The following is a 23503-nucleotide window of genomic DNA, read 5'->3' as shown; positions in this document are numbered from 1 at the left end:
ATGGCCGCCTGTTGCAGCGGTGTTGTCGAGCTACTCCACTGTCACACCGCATCATCCTGCTACTATCATAGTACCGTCGCCATTTATCACGTCACTACCAGTACGCCGGTTGTCGGTGTTTCGAGTTACCAACAACTAAATTTCTAGATTGCGCGTCTGACTCGGATGGTGTGCTCGGAAGACACAAGGATTTATATTGGTTCGGGCTGAATGTCCCTACGTCCAGTTCGGTGCTGCTCGTGTTACCGGCACTGAAAGTTTGTAGTAGAGGTTACAAACGGGCGAGAGAGGGAGAAGTTCCTAAGTCTCTGGTGAAAAGAACGAATGGCGTAGAGTCTTGCTGAGCTTGTTCAGCTGCGTGCTCGTTGTGCTGTGTGTTCGCCCTCAGTTCCTTATCCCCCTCCCCCCTTGGGGCGTCTGGCTCCCCCTTTTATAGGTGAAGGGGAAGGCGCCGGTTACATAGAGAAAGAAAGAGAAAAGCGAGGGAGCAGAAGGCCTCCAGAACCGCCGGGTCCTTCTTCTCCTTTATGCGAGTCCCGCCGACGCTGTAGATGGTGACGGGGACGGCTCCACGCCGGGCTCCTGCTCACCACTGGTGCCATGCCCCGACGTCATCAGCTGGTCGTGGCGTCTCATCCCGTCCCGGCGGACGACGCGGCGAACCGACGTGCCGGTCAGCGGCCGTACGGGGAGTAGGCAGCACAGTGACCTCACACCCGTCACTGTTGGTGATGTGATCCTCTGAGAGTGGCCTGTCGTGGCCATGGGTCACGTCGAGACGTGCCTGCTTCCTGCTCGATGTCAGAAGTTTGACCTTGGGGTCGTACCTTCTGACCCGTAGTGGTTGGAGGCGGTGTGGGCCCTCGTCGGGCAAGACGGAGCCCGCGACCCAGGGATCGGGCGAGACGAAGCCCGTGCCCTCAGGGGTCGAGCGAGGCGGAATCCCTTTTAAGGGGTCGGGCGAGGCAGAGCCCGCACCCCAGCGGTCGGGCGAGGCGGAGTCCGTACCCCTGTGGTCGGGCGAGGCGAAGCCCATACTCTAGCCGTTGGGCGAGGCGGAGCCCGTGCCCCAGGGGTCGGTCGAGGCGAGACCCGCGCCTTAGAGGTCGGGCGAGGCGGAGCCTGCTCACCTGGGGACCGGTTGAAGCCGTAGTCGCGCACTTGATTGCTCGGGTGAATCAGTGTTGATGACCATTAGCTACTCACCTCCGGGTACCCTAATATTGGTCCCCGACAATAGCCCCCGGGCGATTCGAGTAGAATCGCCTGGGGGATTTTTTGACTTGCCAGTGGGTGCGTGCGAGCGCACCCGGTGGGTGTAGCCCCTAAGCCTGTGGAAGAGTAGAATACTCCTTTGCAGGCTTTTCTGGATGGGAGGACTCTGAGGGTCTTGGCCTTCTTTTGTAGCCCACGGCGTGTCCTGGTAGGACGGCGATTTCCTTTTGTCACGATCGGACTTCTTGGGGGTATGTGACCGTAGGATTCAGGGGGTCGAAAAAGATTTCTCTTGATTCCGACCCTTCCCTAATATCCGAGCCATCGTCCTGCGATCGCGTATTCGGTCTCCTTGCGAGTCCAACTTCTCTCGAGCCCCCGCGCATTGCAGGGGTCCGGTCGAGGGGTCAGCTCGTCTTTATGATCGTCATCCCTCAAGCATTTTTTCAATAAAACGGAGGGGCGGAGCCGTGCCACGTTTTTCCTCGATGGACGAAACATGGTGCTCGGTAAGCTGTTAACGGGCTAGTCCGAGTGGGGCCCCGGCTTTCCGTTCACGGGGGTCCAGCTTGGGTCAGCTCATGACCGACTCTAGATTCTCAGCGACCAATCCATATAGTTCTCGGGTCCGTTCGACCGGTCCCAAGGGCTCTCTGCCTTTCTTCGAGGAAAAACCATGGATTGTACACCGACCGAGACTCGAACATGGGCTAGGATGGCCGTGGCGCTCATGCGCCCGGGTACTGGCCGCTAGCGGGCCCATCCTTTTCACCCCTCACTCTAAAGGAGCCCTAGAGCGATTGTCGAGCCCGTTAGTGGGCCAACCTTCGAACTTCTTGGGCCTAGATGGGCCGTAGGAGCGTTTTCAGCTCCGTATCCCTCTTACTTTGACGGGTCTTGGCCCGTTCGGGGAGGCAAAATATCCGGCGCGTTCTCCGAGGGGACGGCCAGAGGTCGTGTGTGCACGCCCCACGATGAGACGTGGTGACAGGATGCGGCGGGCATAGGGATCTAGGCGGACGGTTGGTTCCTTGCCTCCGTATCCCCCTATAAAATCAAAGGTTAGCCCTCCATGTTTCATACGCACGCCTGCATCCTTACCCCCGTAGCTCTGCCGCCGCAGCCTACGCTAGGGTTTCCTGCCTCCGCATCCTCGCCACCGTCGAACTCGCGTTCATCCGCCCCCACCTTCAATGGATCCATGGTGCCGCTCCAATATCACCTTCCAGCGCATGAAGGGCCTCATCCGACGTGGTCTTCTCCACGCGCGGACCACGACAGAAGAGTGGGTGCTGCCCGGCGACGAGGAGTCGTCGTCGTCACCGGAAGGCTATGTTTGTGTCGTTCGCGCACTTCTATGAGCTCGGGCTCACGACCCCCGCCCATCGATTCCTCTGGGGGCTACTGTCCTATTACAAGATTGAGCTGCAGCACCTCAACCCCAACGGGATCCAGCACATGGCGCCTTTCATCGCGTTGTGTGAAGGATTCTTGGGGATCAGTCCCCACTTCGACTTGTGGAGACACTTCTTCGCCGTCAACCTCCAGAACAAGAGGGAGAGGGGCCGGGCGGAGCTGCACATGCTGATGGGATGCGCCAGCATCCAACTACGGAACAATCGGGCTGGAGAGTACCCGTCTATGCGACTATCGACGTCCAACAAGGGGTGGCACTCGCAGTGGTTCTACTTGAAGAATAAAGCTGCCGCCCCTCTACCGGAGTTCTCCGGGCGCCACGCGAGTAGGGTGGCGTCGTTGCTGGCGCGCGCTCTCCCGCTACACCTGATGGCGCCGGGCACGTAGCTCGAGGAAACGGCGCTCACCGAGGAGGCGCTCCCCAACTTTGAGATTGCGCAACGCATCAAGGAGGCGATGGATCCCCCATGGGGCGACACGGGCGCCATCCTCGGCTTCATCTACCTAGTGCCGGGGCATCCTCCGATGTGGCCAGAACCGGGCTTTGTGCAGTTCGTAAGTCTCCCTCTCTCTAGCCTCTTCTCCTCCGATTGATTTCCCGACCCTGTTAATCTGATTTTGAGAGGGGACAGGGCCAGCCGAGGGATCTCATCCTCACGGACCATCCGGCGCCGTTGCCGAGGGACCTGGCTGTGAGGGCGGCGAACCGCGCTGAGAACGAGCGGCAAAGGAAGGCGAAGGAGGATAGGAGGAGAGAGCAGCAAAGGAGGCTGCGGGCGCGAGAACGAGGAGAGGACACTGATGATGTTGACGACGACGACGAGGAGCCGGAGGAAGGGGAAATGGTGGCTGACGACATCGAGTGGGACAACCTGAAAAACAAGGACGTGCTGACAGGTATTGATCCGCTCTTGCAGGCGACGGGGCCCTTCCCATACCACAAGAGGGCGGGCTCATCTCAGGAGCCGACGGTGGCGGGTCGCTCCGCCGACGCACCCCAAGAGCCGGTGGAGGCGGGGCGTACTACCGACGTGCCCTAGGAGCCATCGAAGGCGAGCCGCTCCGCCCCGTCTGGGTCTTCGGAGCAAAGGGTAGGCTCGAAGCGCCCGCGTACCGATGAGACAAAGTAGGGGTCGGGTGGTTCGTCCCCCAAACATGCCTGCCGCCCTTTGGCGCCGAGGTGAGCTACCAACTGCTCTGTTCCTTTGATTTAATCAGATCTCGCCGTGGCTTACGTTCTTTGCCCCTTTGCAGCGCCGGCAGGCTTCAGAATTCCCTGGCGCTGGCGCCAAAGAAGAGCGTCGCCCTCTTGGTGATGCAGCAACAGTCGGCTGGCATCGTGCCCGGATCGGGCGGGAGCGACGCCGGGGCAGCCACGTCGCTGGCTGGACAGGCGCCGCCGGCGGCGACGTTAGTGCCCTCGGGGGGACAGGTGGATGCGGGCGCGCAAGAGGTGCCCACGGTGGGCATGGAGCAGCTGGTCGCGGCCACAACACTGACGGCGACGACGGAGCTAAGAGGGTGGTGCAGCCAGGTATGACCCCACCAACGCAGATGGAGGTGCCCGTGATGGGCGGGTCTCGGTCGGATGTAGACGCGACGCCGCAAGAGGTGACTGCGTGACCCGTGTCGTCGGCGGCGCAGGTGACGGTGCCCGAGGCGGGTTGGATGGAGGGGGACGTAGCCGAGGCGTCCCCGGAAGTCGTGGTGGTGGAGCAGGGGTCTGCATCCGCACCGCTGGCCCCTTCCGCCGCTGGGAAGGCTGTCCCAGCGGAGATGTCGTGGCTAGAGGGATTGACGACACCTAGGGCCTGCGAAGAGTTGTCCCGGGCCTTGGTCCTGACGGGCGGCGACTCGTAAACGATGGAGAGCCCCTGCTTTGGTGGGTGGATCGGCGGGACCCGACGTCGACGCTCTTCACCCATAACGACGCCACCGAGGACATGGAGCGGGAGAGCATCGACATAGGGGTCTCGTCCGCACTCGAGGCCCTAGATAATGCGATGGGCGTGCTGCGCGACATCGTCACCCCAGCTGGCCAGGTACTACGTGATCCTACTTCTCGTCTTTCTTCTGCTTGGTTTTCCGTGTTTCTGACTCATGTCTCCCCGCAATCTCTTATGGCTCGCAGCCAGAAGAAGTCCAAGTTCCAGCATCAGTAGAAGGACGTTTAGGATCGGCTCGTCGAGGAGGCACGGCTGCGCGGGGAGGTGGCAGCGCAGCTTGCCACTGCCCAGCAGAGGGTGGCTGAACTGACTCCCCTCGCCGAGGAGGCAGCCAACCTTTGGATCCGAGAGGCCGATGCCCGTCGTCATGCCGATGACGCCAAGAAGATGCTTGCGGACCTGTCAGAGAGGTCGCGCAGGGATGACGAAGAGGCCGCGTGGATCAGGAAGGAGTGGGATGAGCTACTCTAGAGGGACGCTGAAACCCGCCAGCGGATCCTCGACCTCCTAGGCGAGGTTGAGAAAGAAAGGGACCTAAAGCTGGGGGCCGAGGAAAAGCTCACGGCCCTGGAGACAAGGGTGAGCCAGGATGTGGCGGCGGTCGATCGGCTGCGCAAGGAGCGAGACGGGCTGTCCTAGACCGTGGAGAGGCTTCGCTCGGAGCGCAACACGGCCCGCAATGAGCGCGACCAGGCCTGCCAAGAGCGCGACGTCGCGCAGCAGCGAGTTCGCTCCCTCCAAGCCGAGCTTGAAAGAGAGACGAACCCAAAGCTAGAGGCCAAGAATGTCTCTGTCGGGCTCCCTGCGGATCTGGCTCGAGGCAAGGCGAAGGTGCAGGGCCTCGAGACGGAGCTCGCCGAGGTGAGGAGAAATCTTTAGGCGAAAAGTGACGAGCTCGATATCCTGAGCGCTGCCCTTGGGGTGGTCCGCGATGACCTCAAAGTGGTGCAGTCGGAGGGGACCAGCTCACTCGCGGCTCGTGCCATCGAGATCACGGCTCGAGCGCGCCAGCTCGAGAGGAATGCCCTTCGCGCTGGCATCAATCGGTCCTTCGCGATTGCTCGTTCCCATTATGGGGATTGCATCGATCTACAGGCAATGAGCCTTGGCTACGCGCCTGGTTATGAAGACCACGAGCTAGAGGAGATGGAGACGACGGTGGCTCCCCTTTCGTAGGACCTGGCGAACAGGATAGAAGACATAGTACTCCCCTGGAGGTGTTAGTTAGTTAGGTGGATTTAATCCGTAGAGCCATCAATTTGTAATGAACAAGTATTTTTTCGTCGTTTTAAACGTTCGTCCTTTTTAATGGTAAAAAGGAGTGTGATGCGAACTTGTGATGAACAAGCTTTTATTTTGAATGCAAAGCGAGTTGATGCGACCCGACCCCTTTCGACGTTGAGTCTGCTCAGCTCAAGCCGTGGGTGAAAAAACTTTCATCACACCGGGGAGCAAAAGCGCCGTAGTCGTCGGGGTGTAGGTCTTTTAGCAGTCCGCCCGGTTTTACTCAAAGTTAGTTTCTGTGACTTTTACTTTTTAGGCCTCAATGTAGGAAGGGGTCGGATGCGAAGGGTGTTTCTGAGTAAGAGTATTCCCCTATCAGCCCCCGAGTGAGGCTCGACCCCTGGCCATTGCTGGGGCCGGGTGTCATTGAGAACCGAGGAAGCGATAACAAAACTGATAAGGGAAAGTGCTTTTTATTTTAGAAACACGATTTTACATAAGTATGTTAACGACTTGGAAAAAGAGCTAAGGGTAAAAGCGACGTAGCTGCTCAATGTTCCACGCGTTGGTGAAGATTTGGCCATCGATGGTTTTGATCTTGTAGGTGCCTGGTCGGAGCACCTCCGCGATGACGTACGGTCCTTCCCACGGTGGAGATAACTTGTGGCGGTCCTTGTTGCTCTAGACGAGGCGGAGCACCGAATCCCCAACGTTGAAGGCCCGGCCCCACACCTGGCGGTTGTGATATCGGTGCAACGCCTGCTGGTACTTAGTCGAACGGAGGAGGGCAACGTCGTGCACTTCATTGAGCTGGTCCAAGGCATCCTCGAGGAACTCCTTGGTCTCCAGCTCCTTGTACATCATGACCCTTGGCGCCCCGTAGTCGAGATCGGTCGGAAGGATCACCTCGGCGCCGTAGACCATGAAGAAAGGGGAGTAGCCGGTTGCCCAGCTGGGGGTCGTCCTGAGGCTCCACAGCACCGTGGGGAGCTCCACGACCCATCGGCCACCGAACTTGTTGAGCTTGTTGAAAATCCTAGGCTTGATCCCTTGCAGGACCATGCCGTTTGCACGCTCGACTTGCCCGTTCATGCGGGGGTGCGCCACGAAGGCCCAGTCGACGCGAATGTGGTACTCGTCGCAGAAACTGAGGAGTTTCTTCCCCGTGAACTGTGTGCCATTGTCGGTGATGATGGAGTTCGGCACCCTAAACCGATAGATGATGTCGCGGCAGAAGAGCACGGCTTGCTCGGATTTGATCTTGGTGATTGGCCGCCCCTCTATCCACTTTGAGAACTTGTCGACGACGACAGGCAGATGCGTGTAGCCCCCGGGTGCCTTCGTGAGGGGCTCGACCAGATCAAGCCCCCAGACCGCGAACGGCCATGTGACGGGGATCGTCTAGAGCGCTTGGGCTGGCAAATGGGTTTGCCGAGCATAGAACTGGCGCCATTCGCAGGTGTGTACTATTTTCTCATCGTCGGCTACGGCGGTTGGCCAGTAGAAGCCCTGCTAGAACACGTTTCTAACGAGGGTCCGTGGCGTGGCGTGGTGTCCACAGGTCCCACCGTGGATATCCTCCAGCAGCCGCCTCCCTTGTTCGGTAGGGATGCAGCATTGCAGGACCTTGGTGTGACTCATCTTGTAAAGTTCTCCCTCGATGATGGCGAAGGACTTAACGCGGCGCGCAAGCCGTCGGGCCTCCACCTTGTCTGTCGGGAGCACCTCATGAATGAGGCGTTTAAGGTAAGGAGTCCTCTAGTCAGGCAGAGGGTCGGACTCTGCGGCTGGGTCTCCGTCAGACTCCCCCACTAGATCTTCGTCAACCTCCATAGCCTCGAGGCCGGATGGGGCCGATGGAGGGACAACCCCCGAGCTTGGGGCGGGTAGCGCGTTGCCGGCCCCAGCCCTCGAGCCCGGGCTAGAGGGATCGGAAGGGGCCGACGATCGCCCAGCCCCCGAGCCCTGGGCGGAGGGGTCAGGCGAAGCTGATGGTTGCCCAGCCCTGGGCCTGAGGTGGGCAGCTTGTTACCAGCCTACCCCGGTTCTTCATAGCGGACCGAGGGCTCGTGCTGATCACTGGAAAAGACGCCAGCGGGGGCTGGCTCTCGGCCTGATGCCATCCTCGCTAGCTCATCGGCTGCCTCGTTGAGCCATCGGGGGATGTGGTTGAGCTCGAGGCCGTCGAACTTATCCTCCAGCTTGCTGACCTCCTGACAGTACGCAACCATCTTGGGGTTGTGGAAGCTTGACTCCTTCATGACCTGGTCGACGACCAGCTAGGAGTCGCCCTGGGCGCATGCAGCCGTAGCTCATCGAGGGCCTCGATGAGCGTGTCGAGGCTAGCGGGGCGGGAAGACCAGGCCGGGACCGGCGTCGGCGCCAGCTCCCCGTCCGTGGTAATGATGAAGTCTAGGCTCCCGAAGCGCACGTGTGCGCCCAGGATCTAGCTGATGCCATGGCTGGCCATCCGAAGCCTGATGGGGACGTCGAGACACGCAAAGGCCCCTACCTGGCGCGCCAACTGTCGGTGTTTTGAGTTATCAACTAGTAAATTTCTAGATTGCGCGTCTAGCTCGGATGGTGTGCTTGGAAGACACAAGGGTTTATACTGGTTCGGGCTAAATGTCCCTACGTCCAGTTTAGTGCTGCTCGTGTTACCGGCACTGAAAGTTTGTAGTAGGGGTTACAAACGGGCGAGAGAGGGAGAAGTTCCCAAGTCTCTAGTGAAAAGAACGAATGGCGTAGAGTCTTGCTGAGCTAGTTCAGCTGCGTGCTCGTTATGCTGTGTGTTCGCCCTCAGTTCCTTATCCCCCTCCCCCCTTGGGGCGTCCGGCTCCCCCTTTTATAGGTGAAGGGGAAGGCGTCGGTTACAGAGAGAAAGAAAGAGAAAAGCGAGGGAGCAGAAGGTGTCCAGGATCGCCGGGTCCTTCTTCTCCTTTATGCGAGTCCCGCCGACGCTGTAGATGGTGACGGGGATGGCTCCACGCTGGGCTCCTGCTCACCACTGGTGCCATGCCCCGGCATCATCAGCTGGTCGTGGCGTCCCATCCCGTCCCGGCGGATGACGCGGTGAACCGACGTGCCGGTCAGCGGCCGTACGGGGAGTAGGCAGCACAGTGACCTCGCACCCGTCACTGTTGGCGATGTGATCCTCCGGGAGTGGCCTGTCATGGCCATGGGTCACGTCGAGACGTGCCTGCTTCCTGCCCGGTGTCAGAAGTTTGACCTTGCGGTCGTACCTTCTGACCCGTAGTGGTTGGAGGCGGTGTGGGCCCTCGTTGGGCGAGACGGAGCCCGCGCCCCAGGGATCGGGCGAGACGGAGCCCGTGCCCTCAGGGGTCGGGCGAGGCGGAATCCCTTTTAAGGGGTCGGGTGAGGCGTGGCCCGCACCCTAGCGGTCGGGCGAGGCGAAGCCCGTACCCCAGCGGTCGGGCGAGGCGGAGCCCGTACTCTAGCCGTTGGGCGAGGCGGAGCCCACGCCCCAGGGGTCGGTCGAGGCGAGACCCGCGCCTCAGCGGTCGGGCGAGGCGGAGCCTGTGCACCTGGGGGCCGATTGAAGCCGTAGTCGCGCACTTGATTGCTCGGGTGAATCAGTGTTGATGACCATTAGCTCCTCCTCTCCGAGTACCCTAATATTGGTCCCCGACACCGGTACATTGTCGAGAATGCACGAAATACTGTACTAAATCCACGTCAGAGCAGTGACCAAAGTCAGATGACCCTACCCTTAAAGAAAGAGGAGGTCAAAGTTCATCTAAATTTTACTTTTTAGCCCTTTTTAGTTAGATTTTCATAGTTAGACTCCTGGAGAAACGATTTGCAGAAATGGACATCACACCTTTATCTTCATGTCATTAGCTTTGAACACGTCTTTGGACAATATCCTTTAGCGCTGAGTTATATTACGTGGCTCTCGCATGGCGAACTGACATGGCGGCAATAGTCAATGACAACTCTCTCGGTGCCGAGGCCCACTGTCTAGGTCTAGACCATATCATCGCAACCAGGCCGGGCCATCCCACCGGGGCCCAAGCGTGCCTGCTTTTGGAAACCCTCTTGGCCCGCCCTTGTTTCTTCTTCTTCTTCGGAGTTTGTGCCACCGCCCCCCTCTCTTCTCCGCGCCCCCTCTTTGGATCTCTAAAATGGGCCGTCGAAGCTTCGATTGAGTTTGGATCTTCTATATCAAGGTATCCTCCCTCACTCTCTTAATTTGTACGTGTTGATTTTGTCTTTTTGAAGTGTATTTTTGCATACCCCAAATTTAGTTTTGTGGTAGTTTAGTTCATGGTTCGTGGATGAAATGCTAACTCTGTGGAAGGTTAGAGTAGATTATGTGTAGTAGCATGAATTGCAATCAAATGTAGGTCTAGATTTGATGACTAGTTAATATTATGCCATGATATGTTTGTGTGGCTTAGGTTCCAAACTGAGACTATGAGATATGTTTGTTACGTAGTATTGAACATGGAGCAATAGCATCTAGCTATGTTGATTTTGTATACTTTTTTAGATTTGAAATCCACATTTGTGACAACCATGGTTTGTGTTTTTGAAATAGATGTGACATGGGGACAGCGCACGACCACCTCAGCGGTGAATTCTATTCATCGCTCGTCACTGTCAGTCCTCATCTTTTTCTTACAAGGAGCTTCGGTGATCCTTCGATCATAATCCATAGTGGTCGTGCGCTGTCCTCATCCAGGTACATCCCCAGGAGCACCGCAGCCCAGGAAGAGCAAGAGGGCCCGGTCCAAGAGCACCAGAGTGTCTGGGTCCAAGAACATCTGACACTTGCTGGAGAGAAGGCCAAGTTCCTTCAGGAATCAGGACGTCACCGTAGAAGGCTTGCTTGGAAGGGAAAAAATTGAAAAAAAAGAACGAGAAAAAAACACTGGAATAGAAAAGGAACAACCGTGTGTGTAACACAGAAACGAAAAAAAGAAGTTTTAGAGGAATCGGTATTTAAAACACAGAAATTGACGTGTTAGTGGTAAACGCAATTGCCTAGACTAAACAAGAACTAATACAGTATTCTGTTCACAAAGCGGCATATATATCATAAGAAAGCATCCTGGACGGCCCATAAGCCGGTCTTGCCGGAAGTAACTTTAGACCATGGACTTTAGCAGTGACTTAGGCCCCTGTTCGGGTCATAGGAGTTTCAGAGGAATCCTAAAAGAATTAGATTCCTCTATAGTTTAAAGTTGTAACTGTGTTTGAAATGGAGGATTTATTAACTTTTTTAAAGGAAAGGTTCCTGCGCTTCGGAGGAATAAAATAATCAGCCGGCATCTCAACAAAAATTAGGAAATCAAGATCACTCCCGGGTTGTTGAAAGTCACTGACCTAACAGCGGGTATCACATTTCCACTGTCGGGTAGAGGCTTGACCAGCGGGTATCACATTTCCACTCCCGGTTTTTAAGCGGATTTCACTGGTTTCACAATAAAAAGCCGGTGGTTGAACCGATCTTCCCCGGTTCGATTGCATGGACGATCTTTTTTAGCCAGGCTAATGGAGGCTCTGGTTTCCGATCGAACCGCCGGTTCGGTCTGGCCCCATAACTATGGCCAGAATGGATTTCGCAACTAGGCCCATGGCCAGAGGAATGGCCACCGATCGAAAATGCTTTTGATTGGTTGACTAAAATTACCATCATGTTAGATGTCCCCTGCAAGGTGCTTATTAGGACTATCACCCTTCTTATCATTTGGGAGATTTGGAAGGAATGAAATGCAAGAATCTTCATGAAGCGCGAAATAAGCCCTCTATCTCTTTTTGTACAAATCAAAGTGGAGTGTAATCTTGGATCGTGGCATGAGCAGAAAGTCTAGCGATTTTACCATCGAGAGAGTAATAAACTTTTGTATTATTTTTCCATTAAAACATTCTATCGTTTTTAATCTTCTGCATCAATGAAATAGGCACACGCTCGTGCCCATTCGTTAAAAAATTCTAGATTCATGACACTGGGAGATATAGGCCGCAACAAGAACCACCATCGTTTGAGCTAAGTTTTCAACTAAACGCACGCATATTGAAGATATAGAGGGTGAAACGCAAAGAAGAAGCTATAGATATTGATTAAAAAATGAGCCCTTTTACAGTACTTGAAATTGCCTCGCGTTGCCTCCCATTGCCTCCATAAAATATTAATTATCATCGAAAAGGGTACGTTGGTCATTTCACGTGCCTATCACTACTCAGCCGCTCCCACTCCCCGATCCGCGCCCGACGCCGTCGTCCCGATCCGCGCCTGACTCGCCCTCGTGCCGGCCTGCCATCACCCGCACTCCTGCTCTTACCCTAGCGACCGCTGCCCTGCTCTCTCCCTCCCTCTAGCCGCCGCCAGCGTCGCGACGGCGGCCCAGCCGCGCCGCTGCCCCCACCCCCAGCGCGAGGGCCGCGGTGGTCGCCTCCGTCGCCGCCTTCCGCACTGCCCTGCTCTTACCCTAGCGACCGCTGCCCTGCTCTCTCCCTCCCTCTAGCCGCCGCCGGAGCCTCGTCGCGACCTTTGGCCCTTTGGGTGATGCTATTTTCTTCATGTATTGTGCTATTGTGCTCACCGTTGTTGGATTTTGTTTCCTTTGTCCACAAGAGGAATTGCTATGGCTCACTTCCTTTGGTGCCCGTGCTGCAGCCAGGCAATAGAGAAGGCCAACCAGCAGATAGTCAATGCCATTGGTAAGCCGATTGTGCGGGGTCCCTGGTACAGTGCTTCCATTGCTGTGAATCACGTGAAGCATTCTGTCTCCTGCACTTTCCCGGTGTCGGGGCCCCAAGGAAATGGTCTTCTCAAGCTCAAGGCTATGCGCTTGGGAGGTGCGTGCTGCTAACTTCTTCACAAATATATTCCTTATGAGTGAGTTGATTGGACTTGCTAGTATGCTAACATTTTTCTGGTGGCATGTTTATACTTGTAATAAGATATTCTTTCGAATATGTCTTTCAGTCTTTGTGCTACATTGCCGCAATGCATCGAAAAAACTGAACCAATAATTGATGGTTTTTAACATTTGGATGCAGAACGTTGAATATGACTTAGTTTTTGCATTGCATATAAAGTGTTGCAGTAGATGTGTTTGCATTAATGGAAAGGAAAACTATGATACTAATATACATCATTTGCTGACTTAGCCAATTGGTTGCATTTTTTATACAGTTTTGTCATGCCTTGGGCATAGCAGGTATGTTAGTCCATATGCATGACAAATGCCCCAAAATATTACTGTAAAATCATTTGTCAAGCCACATTAATCCAATAAAATAGGTTGTATAACTGATGCTATTTGGGTGACTGAACAAGTCATGTCACAATTTTATCTTGATATTCTTCAAATTTATCTTGACCTTGAAACATATAAGGATGTGTACTAGTTTCATTTATTTGGGAAAAAAAATCCAAACCGATGTCTGCACTAGTGGGTACAGCGTTACCACCTACCAGTGCCCACCTGATGGACCAGTTGTAACTTGGCTGGTTACTTTTGGTTTCTGTAGCCATTCCTGATTGGTTTTTAAAATATTAGTGTTAGCTGTTGGCTACCCATGGTGATTAAAGTTCATGAAAGTTCTTATGTAGATGTAATGGTGATTATTTGCCATTTGTATATTCTGACTAATTGATTAAGTGCTTCATGTCATGTTCTTATTCTAGTAGGATGAAATCTTGTCAGAAGATTCATCCAGAAGTTAGCTTTGGCCCTGTTTGAGAATGCTTATCTGAGAGTCGGTTTTAATCTGATCAGAATTTTCTGATAAGCTGCGGTCTAATAAATCTGCAGTCTGAAAAATCTAGGTGTTTGGCAATCCTGATAGTTGTCGATAGATTCTCTATCATGAATGTAAAATGACTTATATGCCTCTAGGCTGGTAATAGATTATTTGTTGATTGATGAATGAGTGAAAGCAACTATGACAAAAAAATTAATTATTGTACCATATAATTTGGATAGAAGTTCAAATGAATAATGGATGAGTTGACATCGTTACCATATATGGGGTCCACTATAATACAATAAAAAAATCAACCTTATCCCAACTGCCGGTTCTCACCACCGATCTCCATGGTCGCAGCGACGAGTTCTCACTTCTGTTCTTCTCCCCAGCGGCAAATCACTCATTTTCTTTCTCATCCAAATCTGATTCTTCAGCAAAAATTCCACCTAGATCAAACGCAGTACCACAGCTTCCTCCACCATGGTCTGTTACAGGGCGGCGGCAGCTCCGATTTTCGGCGGCGACGACATCCAGGAAGGAGGCACAACTCTTGTAGACATCAGATTCCGCAGCTTCGATGATCTCCTCAGCAGGTTTGTCAACGACGGAGCCACGTATTGGCCATAGAGCTCTGGCCCCCCCTTGCCCCGTAAAAAAAAGAGGATATATGCTGTAGATGTGCAAGTCCGCTAGCTAATTTAGCCCACCAGGTGATTGGCCACGTGCAAGTCTGCACTTGGGAGTTGGGACCTGGGCCGTGGCATCAGTCAACGTGAGCAAAATAATCCACGGAGTGACCGAGACGGCGGAGGCGACGAGCCGATAGCCGAAGGTCGGAGCACCGGAGCTGTCGATGCCTCGAGCTGGAGTCCTTGGCGGCGGCGGCGGCGGCCTTCCTTGACTCGCTCAGTCGGCGGTCGGCATATAAACATAGGCTGCTGTTTTAGAACATGGCAGGCTGCTGAAATTTGAAACTTCAAGTGCAAAGTGAATTTCAATAATGAAAACCTGTGCATCCTAATGAAAGCTTCATTTTTCAGGAGGAAATGTCGGATGATGATTCTTTGCTGGAGTACAGTGAAATTGTTATGAAGATGTTTGGCAGTGAGGACGACGGATTTGAGTTTTATAACAACTACGCTTATGAGAAAGGATTTAGTGTGAGAAAGGAATACTGCGAGTGGGACAACGGCCACAATGAGAGGACCCTTCGGAAGTTTGTTTGCAGCTGTGAAGGTTTCCGCGCAGAGAAGGAGGTGAGGAGGGAGATCAAGAAGCGGAGGCCGCGGAATATCACTCGTTGTGGATGCCGTGCTCAACTTGTGATTGCACAGGATCCAAACACAGAGCAATGGTATGTGAAGGATTTCATCGACGAGCACAACCATCCGATGACGGAACCAGACCTTGCTTGCTTTCTACGTTCACATAGAAGAATCAGCGATGATCAGAAAGCAGAGATTGTGCAGTTGCAGATTTCTGGGATCCGCAAACACCAGATAATGGATATTATGGTTAGGCGGTACGGTGGGTATGATAAGGTTGGATTTACATCAAGGGACCTTTACAATTTCTGCCATCGCAACAAGGCGGAGACACTTTCCGGTGGTGATGCTCGAACAATCATCAGTTACATGATAGAATCGAAACGTAGAGATCCTGATTTCTTTTTCCAGTACAAGACTGATGGGAGAGGGCACCTGACGAGACTGCTCTGGTGTGACTTTCAATGTCAGATGGATTATAGAGCGTTTGGTGATGTCGTCGTGTTTGATGGCACGTACAAAACGAATCGATACAACCTGACCCTTGTTCCTTTTGTTGGGGTGAATCACCATAAAAGCACGGTTCTTTTTGCCTGTGGAATTCTTTCTCACGAGGATACTGAGTCGTATGTGTGGCTGCTTAGGTCATTCTGTGATGCCATGATTCAGAAGCATCCGGTTTCTGTGATCACCGATGGAGACCGTGCTATGCAGAAAGCAATCAGTATTGTGTGGCCGAATTCATCGCATAGGCTATGCGTATGGCATATTGAGGTGTGCATTGCGCGTAATCTTCACACCCAGGATCTGAAGGATAAGGTTAGGGGTTTTCTTTATGATCGTTGCTCCATAGAAAAAACTGAGAGGAAATGGATAGCATTCTTGGCAAAGGAGAAAGTTACAGATAAGGACTCCTGGCTGTACCAGATGTATGAGATGAGGGAAATCTGGTGTGCGGCGTATCATGCTGGTAAGTGCTACTTAGGACTGAGGAGCAACCAACGTAGTGAGAGCCTACACTCTAGGATTCAGTTTAATCTAGATCGGAAAATGACACTGTTAGAGCTGATACAGCACGTTGACCACTGTCTTTCAAAGTTGCGCAGTAATGAAGCGTATCTGGACTTTCAAGCAAGTTCTAAGCCATGCTTACAACCATATGCTTCAACTATTGAGAAAGAGGCTGCGAATTTGTTCACACCAAGTGTTTATTTTGCTGATGTGCAGTACAGCGTAAAAGCAGCCGATAAGTGTTATTGGATTGAGACTGTAGATGGCTATGATATTGTTGAGTATATTGTTGGAAGGGTTGATAAAGGAGACAAACAATACTATGTGAAATGTGAGATATGCGTTGTTGAACGCAAGCTGAAGGAAATTTCTTGTTCTTGTCTAAAGTTACAGTCCCTTGGAACCCCATGCTCACACATCTTCTTTGTATTGGGTCGTCGAGGAGAACACAAGCTTCCAGACTGCTGTGTTTTGGAAAGGTGGACGAGGGGGGGCCAAGCGTGGATTTCCTCCTATAAGGAAGAGCGCCATGTATGACTATTCCGATAGCCTACAGAGGTACCATGAGCTACACAATATCAGTCAAACGGCATCCTTCATAGCATCTCAATCACTTGAAGCATATGGGCGGCTAAAACGTGTTCTTCATGAGGAAGCTGCTATGATCCCTCCAAATGGAGGAGAGAACGGAGGCAAGAGGTTTGGTCCTGTGCTGCCGCAAGCCCTAGATGTTGATTCTATAGATGTCTTTGATCCCATACATGTGCCTGGCAGAGGGGCCCCAAAGAAAAAGTTGAAGTCAGTTTCAGATAAATCTAAGAAGAAATGTACCCTGTGTAAGGGTGAGGGTCACAATCGGCGAACATGCTCCAAGAGAGAAGAGGTAAGCTAAGTGTAATGTTCATCAAAGCTGAAAACTGGCTGTCTGTGAGGCATGTGTACTTATGGGTAATGTTCCTCTTCATTTGTAGGAAACAATGCTCCCTGAGGATGTGCCGGATATATGATTTGCCAAAGGTAACTAAAGTGGCCTAGTCTTGTGTAAACACTACACTGTTTAGCACATTTGCTTTCCTTGTCATGTGAAACCCATACCCTTGCTGTTTTTGTTGATTTATACTTGTTACTAGCAATCACACATCACCTTCATTTGAAACACTGGTAGTATTTTGATCTGCTTGGTCACTGTTAGGTTCTGAATTCTGCTGATACCTTGTATGAACTAGTCAACTGACTAAAATATGTATTTTTTCATAATTCACAAAAGAAATTGTTTGATAGTAGCTCCGCTTATGACTGAACTCGCATGCTTGCACTGTTGCAGGTGCTTGATCTGTCTCAGTGTCAGAATATCACTGATGTGGGAGTTTCAGCCATACTGAAGTCGGTACCCAATCTATTGGAACTAGATCTTTCATACTGCTGTCCTGTAAGTAGCCAACCATCTAGTCGTATTATTCTATCACCTGGGCATAACTTGAGCCCTCACAGCTTAACTTACATCCTTTGTGTATCAGGTTACTCCTTCTATGGTGAGAAGCTTACAGAAGATTCCTAAACTGCGGACCCTGAAGCTGGAAGGCTGCAAATTCATAGCTGATGGACTAAAAGCTATTGGAACCTCTTGTGTTTCTTTAAGGGAGTTAAGCTTGAGCAAGTGCTCTGGAGTGACGGATACAGAACTCTCTTTTGCGGTGTCAAGACTAAAGAACCTGCTGAAGCTGGACATTACTTGTTGCCGCAATATCACTGATGTTTCACTAGCGGCCATAACTAGTTCATGCACTTCCCTCGTCTCTCTGAGGATGGAGTCTTGTAGCCATGTTTCCAGTGGAGCACTCCAACTGATCGGGAAGCACTGTTCTCACTTGGAAGAGTTGGACCTTACTGACAGTGATTTGGATGGTGAAGGTACTTACTGAACTGGGTACTGAATTATTCTTTGCCAGATGAACATAAAGTTGACCCTGGATATATTGTGTAGGATTGAAAGCTCTTGCCAGATGCAGCAAACTTTCAAGTCTAAAAATTGGAATTTGCTTGAAGATTAGCGATGAAGGTCTTACCCACATTGGAAGGTCTTGCCCAAAACTCCGCGACATTGATCTGTACAGGTAATTATTAGACATGCCTTATGGTTTTCTTTATTTGGTTCTTTGTCAGTAAACTAACTTATATTTTCTGTTTCAGGTTTGGAGGCCTTAGTGATGATGGAATTATTCAAATTGCACAGGGTTGTCCAATGCTAGAGTGTATCAATCTATCCTACTGTACAGAAATAACAGACAGTTCACTGATATCACTTTCAAAATGCGCAAAGCTGAATACTCTGGAGATTCGTGGCTGCCCCATGATTACATCCACTGGGCTCTCAGAAATAGCGATGGGGTGCAGGCTACTTTCCAAGCTTGATATTAAGAAATGCTTTGATATTAATGATGTGGGAATGCTTTACCTTTCCCAGTTCTCTCATAGCCTCCGTCAGGTATTATCCTTTTCTCCTGTAACTGTAACTAGAATCTGATGGTACCATGTATGTTCTGCAATTGTGATAATACCATCTATGTCTCATCACAGATAAACTTGTCGTATTGTTCAGTCACCGATATCGGACTTCTGTCCCTTTCTAGCATATCCGGCTTGCAGAACATGACCATCGTCCATTTAGCGGGTATAACGCCGAATGGCGTGACAGCTACTCTTATGGTTTGTGGTTGTTTGACGATAGTGAAGCTTCATGAAGCATTCAAATCCATGATGCCGCCTCATATGATAAAAAAATATCGAGGCACGAGGGTGTGTTTTCCAGTGGATCGATAAACCATTTAAGGTATTGTATTGCTCCCCTGGTTGCTTTACACAGCGTTAAACCCTTGCGACCAAGTCGTATAGGCGTCTTGCCCGATTTGCTACTTGAGAACACTACATAATTTGCCTCAGAAAAGTTGTGGTTCTAGCCAAATCTAAATGCAATGCTGTTTTTTGTACTTTCAGTATTTTTCCTATGCTTCAAAACACAAAAATCATGACTTGCTTATGCATGGTGTTTAAAAAAATCCCTAAAGAGGATAGCACAGTTGTCTTATATCTGTTGAGTGGATTTGTTGTTACTAGAATTACAATCATGCAAAAGTCAAGCATCTAATAACATGTGTGGCCTTGTGCAGGTTGAGGTGGAACCTTGTGATGTATGGAAGCAACAGTCCCAAGATGTGCTTGTACGATGAGAAGACCTGAAGTGTAGCTATTGTGGAAACCAGGTCATGCATCCTGTAGATGGGATGGGTTCTGTTTGGTATCCAGAAGTGAAGCCTGAAGAACAACTCAATTTTGTACTGTAATCGGTGGGGTACCATGGTGATATGCCGACTTTGAGTAGTAGTGTATATCCTGATGTTGTATACTACTAGATGGGTAGATCCAATCCCAACTCACCCTCAATCTCACATTTGTTTGGTGAGGTGATCATATGCCTGGGAGTAAATTAAATTTCAGTGGAGCACAGCTAGGAAGTTGCTGTATAGAATATTAGCATGTAAGATGAAGGGAAGATATTGATACGGAAGAGATGGTTTTGGTTGATAATAAAATGGTTTTGAAATTTAGTGCGACAGATATGCGTTGCAGTGCCTGTGTTTGTTGACTGTTGCATTCATATTTGTGATTATTGCATTGCATCTATCTGCTCGGTTTGGGATGCAAGAACAGAATGAAGGATACTGGTGATCTCTGCCTGTCTATGGTGCTCGAGTTAAGTGGCTTGCCGGTTGCATACGCCATACATGATCTGGTCGGTCGTATCCTCTCTCAAACAAACTGATTTGAGTTTAGAAGAGGCTACTGATGACTAGTTGCCATGGTGATGTGATCAGGTCGAGGGAGTCCACGAGTGGCGTGCCCGAGCAGTCATAGTAGATGACATAGTTGAAAACAATGTTACCATCGAGGGAGCCTGACGGTGGCGTGCTCAAGTGGTCATAGTCGATGACATGGTCGATGATAGTGTGACTGGCTCAAGATAGCCTTTTAAAGGTGTACTCAAGTGGTCGAGGTCGATGACAAGGTCGATGATGGCATGGCTGGATCGAGATAGCATGTCGAAGGCATACTCGAGTGGTCATTGCCAATGACGTAGTTGGAGGCGGTGTGACTGACTTAAGGTAGCCCATCGAGGCCGTACTTGGACAGTAGATATATATAGTGAATATTGAATGGTCCTGAGCTTAAAATATTTGGTTAATCATGACATCTTTATAGAGGTAGAACTATCTCCAAGTTGTGTCTACAAGAACAGGCCCATACAAATATCGAACATTCTTTTGCCCTATCCACATCTTTAAACTCAAATGCTCCTTTTTTATCTAGTACTTCGCTTTAAACTAAAATCCACTAGTCAAATAGATGGCTACTTTTAACGACTCCCATGCGACGCTAAAGATGGGCTGTGGTATAGTGCCTTCAGGTCTGCCTCAAGGGTTGTCTCCAGCTCCAGGTAGTTGTCCATCATCTCCAGATTGTCTGCATAAATTAAAATTTCAGCTTCTTGTCACACATTGAGTGCAGCTTAAAGATGAATCATCAATGGATTCTTAATTCATTGGTTTCAAGCAATCTTTACATAAATGACAAGTATCCGACATGACAAGTAACTAAATGTCTTGCGATTATGCTAAGAGATCGCTTTCTTAAATGTCAGCACCAGAGCGGCAACACATAGGACATAGCTATGTCAAAACTTGCATGGAAGGTTACTATACTTTGCATACTGCTATATGGACACGACTGATTCTAAAGTTTTAACTAGTATATCTTTGAAAATAGATCGAATATCTCACCTTATGCCCTCAGTACTATTCAGTACCATGTTCGTATTAGACGTTCCGTCAGCTTCATCATTCGACTAATCAGATGATTCCATTGGCACATCCTGCATTATAGTCCATTAGATGTTAGAGCATCAGTACTTTACAAGGTCAGTTGATGGCTTACTCAAGGAGCAGTATTTCTCAAGAGGAACCAATACTCACATCCGGGTCTTGGTCTTCATATCTGCTCACTAGGTACAAAAGACAAATCTTAGTCCCCTGTTCAGCATGAGCACGCACCATTTTGTTCACGTCATCTTCTCTTACTATCTTTACAAGGTCAGTTGATGGCTTACTCCAAGGAGCAGGATTGAGGTAGTATACCTCTGAGTCGAATATGTGCCCATTATAGGTCAAAGCCCTCATGAATTTGTGGAACTTAACAGATCTGCCTTTAATTGCAAAGCCTCTCAAATCTGCTCGAATCTCGTACTTCTCTAGATCAGAATAAAGCTCCTCCAATTTGAAAACCTTAAATCTCATAGCCAAATACTGCATGTAGGGATTACACGAATAAGAATCATTTGAGCACAACGAGTTCTTACACAAAAAAATGTACGAAAATTATATATACCGGTGCACAATAGTTGTCCACTGCCATGTCGAAGTACCAACGTGGCATACAAATCATATCATCGGGTACCTTAAAGTCCTAACAATAGAGGGTTTAAGATCACTGTCTATATAGTAAAAATTTTAAATTAAAAGAATACCGTGGTTACCTCGACATTCAAGTTGTCAGTCAGACCCTTCAACTTTGAGCAGTCATTCTGCAACCCTTCCAATTGTGACCTTGCCTGATTACTCAAGGAATCAATTGTTTGTTGTTGTGTCTTCATGTTCTCATCATATTCTTGACGGGTCTTTTGTAAGACTTCATCTGCAATAGCACGTTCTTTTGATATCATGTGGGCAAAGAGATCACGCTGATCATTTAGCGCTTTCTTCAGCTGGGCAACCTGTTCTTTTTCAATTCTTTTGGTAAAGGCAGCAAGCTCTTCCTCTTCCGCTTTGTCCAGCTGGTCACGATCAAATGATATGTCCGTGTCAGTTTGATGTTGCTGTTTCATCTTCTTGATGTCAGCTTTGGTACGGTCAAGCTTGATCTTCAAATACTCATTGTTGTGGACCTTCTTAAGTTCGGTAGCCTTCTCCTCGAACTCTTGCAGGGACCTCCGAACTTGTTCCATGACACCTACGAATTTATAAAGTAACACCCAGTCAAAATGCCGTAAGTTGGGGAATAAAATATAATTAGAATCTTACGATTTCAGATATCCAAGCAATCTTTGCACTTGCACATTTACAATGCAGTAAGTTCTGAGCAACCAGTCAATCAAATCATTTTCACATGAAAAACACAGCACTCAATAATGCAATTCATAAAATTATCCCATATATGAGAGGTAGTAAAGGAGACAGTAGTCTAGTTGGACTATATCTGCCCTTCCTTGACACACTACATACTACAGGTACAAGTGAAGTTCTTACTGTTAACTCTACAAGCAGTCAACGACAATGAGAAAAAGAATGTTGGCAATCAAAAGCATGTGTACATTCCCGTTTAACTCTCATACTGTACTGCCGGACAACCTTAACTGTCACCACCATATCCTTTCAGCAGCTTTCTCCTTATAGTCCAACTATTTTTTTTCCTGCAACCTGCTACTTCTAAGAGTTTTGGCTATAGCCACAGATCATTGAAGATATTTATCAGTATTGTATTCGGTGCAAACTTGAAACATGAAAGCACAACATATATGATTTAATTCCCAAAGTTTATCTTTTCGCTTTTCCTGCATGTCCTGAGAAGTAGAACAATGACATGCTGATTAATAGATCAATTGCAGTGTGTAGCATATACAGCTAAAAGTAGCTGTTCATAAGTGTCTCTACCATATAGGGATCATCAATTAGCAAGCAACATTATCACTAAGACTGAACTGAAGGAGATGAGCTGACCTGAAAACTGTTGTGGCAGTGCCTAAGGTTTTTACGGAACAAGGTAGTGGGCAACAAAAATATATATGATGAACTAATAATAGTTTAATTACCAAATTAATTCCTGAGATGTGTAACATGTTTGCCCATTAGTAGCTTGTTTGAAATTTGAACAAAATCAAATGTTTCTAGAAATTTCAACAAAACATTTCATGGATTGTTCAACAGACATTAGGAAGCAAAAAAGGTACCAGTATTTGTTAAGCAAAAAACCACATCAAAGGACAAATGATGCTTGAATGCTTAATGCCTGTACTATACGGATTGGATTGCAAGGTCTAAAGAAAATTGAAGTTGTCAGTTGAGATCAAACAAACACAATGTTCTGGACAATCCCATTACATGAAATTGAAAGAATGTCAATCAACAGATTGTTCACCTCGCAATGAAGGTCGTGGAAGGGTTCTCGTGGCCGGTGACACGGTGAAGGCGGAGATCAGCGGCGGCGGCGGCGGGTCGACCTCCTGGCAGCGGCTATGGTGGCGCGCGGGCTAGGGCTAGGTCTCCTGGCGGTCCCTTTAGGGATGAAAAGTGGCGGCGCGGAGCTGTGAGCCTACTCTTTATAAGGGGCGGGCGCGGGGAACCTCGGGGGGCACGTTCGAGGGGATCGGGCGACGGTGGCTACGCCCGGTTGATGCGGCGCGGCGGGGCACGTTCGAAGGAGGGGAGGGGTAGTGGGCTTTGGCCCAGAGGCATATCGCCGGGAGTTGGGGAGAAGTTGCCGCTCTGTGTCCGTCTCCAGGGAAGGAGGCGACACTATGCGTGGACCCGCTGACACGCGGGCCCCGCAGGTCAGCGGTAGGGGCGCGGGCACAGGGTGCTAGGCCACGTCGCCTGT

At 50.3% G+C, this 23503-nt stretch overlaps 3 protein-coding genes and 1 pseudogene across 3 annotated transcripts; 2 read left to right on the top strand and 2 right to left on the bottom strand.

Moving 5' to 3' along the window:
* Positions 1-6482: 6482 nt before the first annotated feature.
* Positions 6483-8062, bottom strand: LOC136533396 (uncharacterized). The gene is made up of 2 exons (XM_066525954.1): positions 7842-8062; positions 6483-7008 (listed from the first exon to the last, which is right to left on the bottom strand). Exons 1-2 carry the CDS (start codon positions 8060-8062, stop codon positions 6483-6485), a joined length of 747 nt encoding a protein of 248 aa, XP_066382051.1.
* Positions 8063-14914: 6852 nt separating this feature from the next.
* On the top strand, positions 14915-16806 carry LOC136533395 (protein FAR1-RELATED SEQUENCE 5-like). Its single transcript, XM_066525953.1, has 3 exons — positions 14915-15758; positions 16402-16682; positions 16771-16806. The coding sequence occupies exons 1-3, from the start codon at positions 14915-14917 to the stop codon at positions 16804-16806; spliced, it is 1161 nt and encodes a 386-aa protein (XP_066382050.1).
* Positions 16807-17106: 300 nt separating this feature from the next.
* On the top strand, positions 17107-19361 carry LOC136533401 (F-box/LRR-repeat protein 3-like; annotated as a pseudogene).
* A 1338-nt stretch (positions 19362-20699) lies between these two features.
* Positions 20700-22275, bottom strand: LOC136533394 (uncharacterized). Its single transcript, XM_066525952.1, has 4 exons — positions 22221-22275; positions 21387-21859; positions 20827-21156; positions 20700-20726 (listed from the first exon to the last, which is right to left on the bottom strand). The coding sequence occupies exons 1-4, from the start codon at positions 22273-22275 to the stop codon at positions 20700-20702; spliced, it is 885 nt and encodes a 294-aa protein (XP_066382049.1).
* Positions 22276-23503: the final 1228 nt, after the last annotated feature.

This window comes from Miscanthus floridulus, unplaced genomic scaffold, assembly GCF_019320115.1.
Source record: "Miscanthus floridulus cultivar M001 unplaced genomic scaffold, ASM1932011v1 fs_877_1_2, whole genome shotgun sequence".
NCBI classification, from domain to species: Eukaryota; Viridiplantae; Streptophyta; class Magnoliopsida; order Poales; family Poaceae; genus Miscanthus; species Miscanthus floridulus.
Note: the sequence above shows the minus strand (reverse complement) of the source record. Positions and strands in the feature narration are given on the sequence as shown.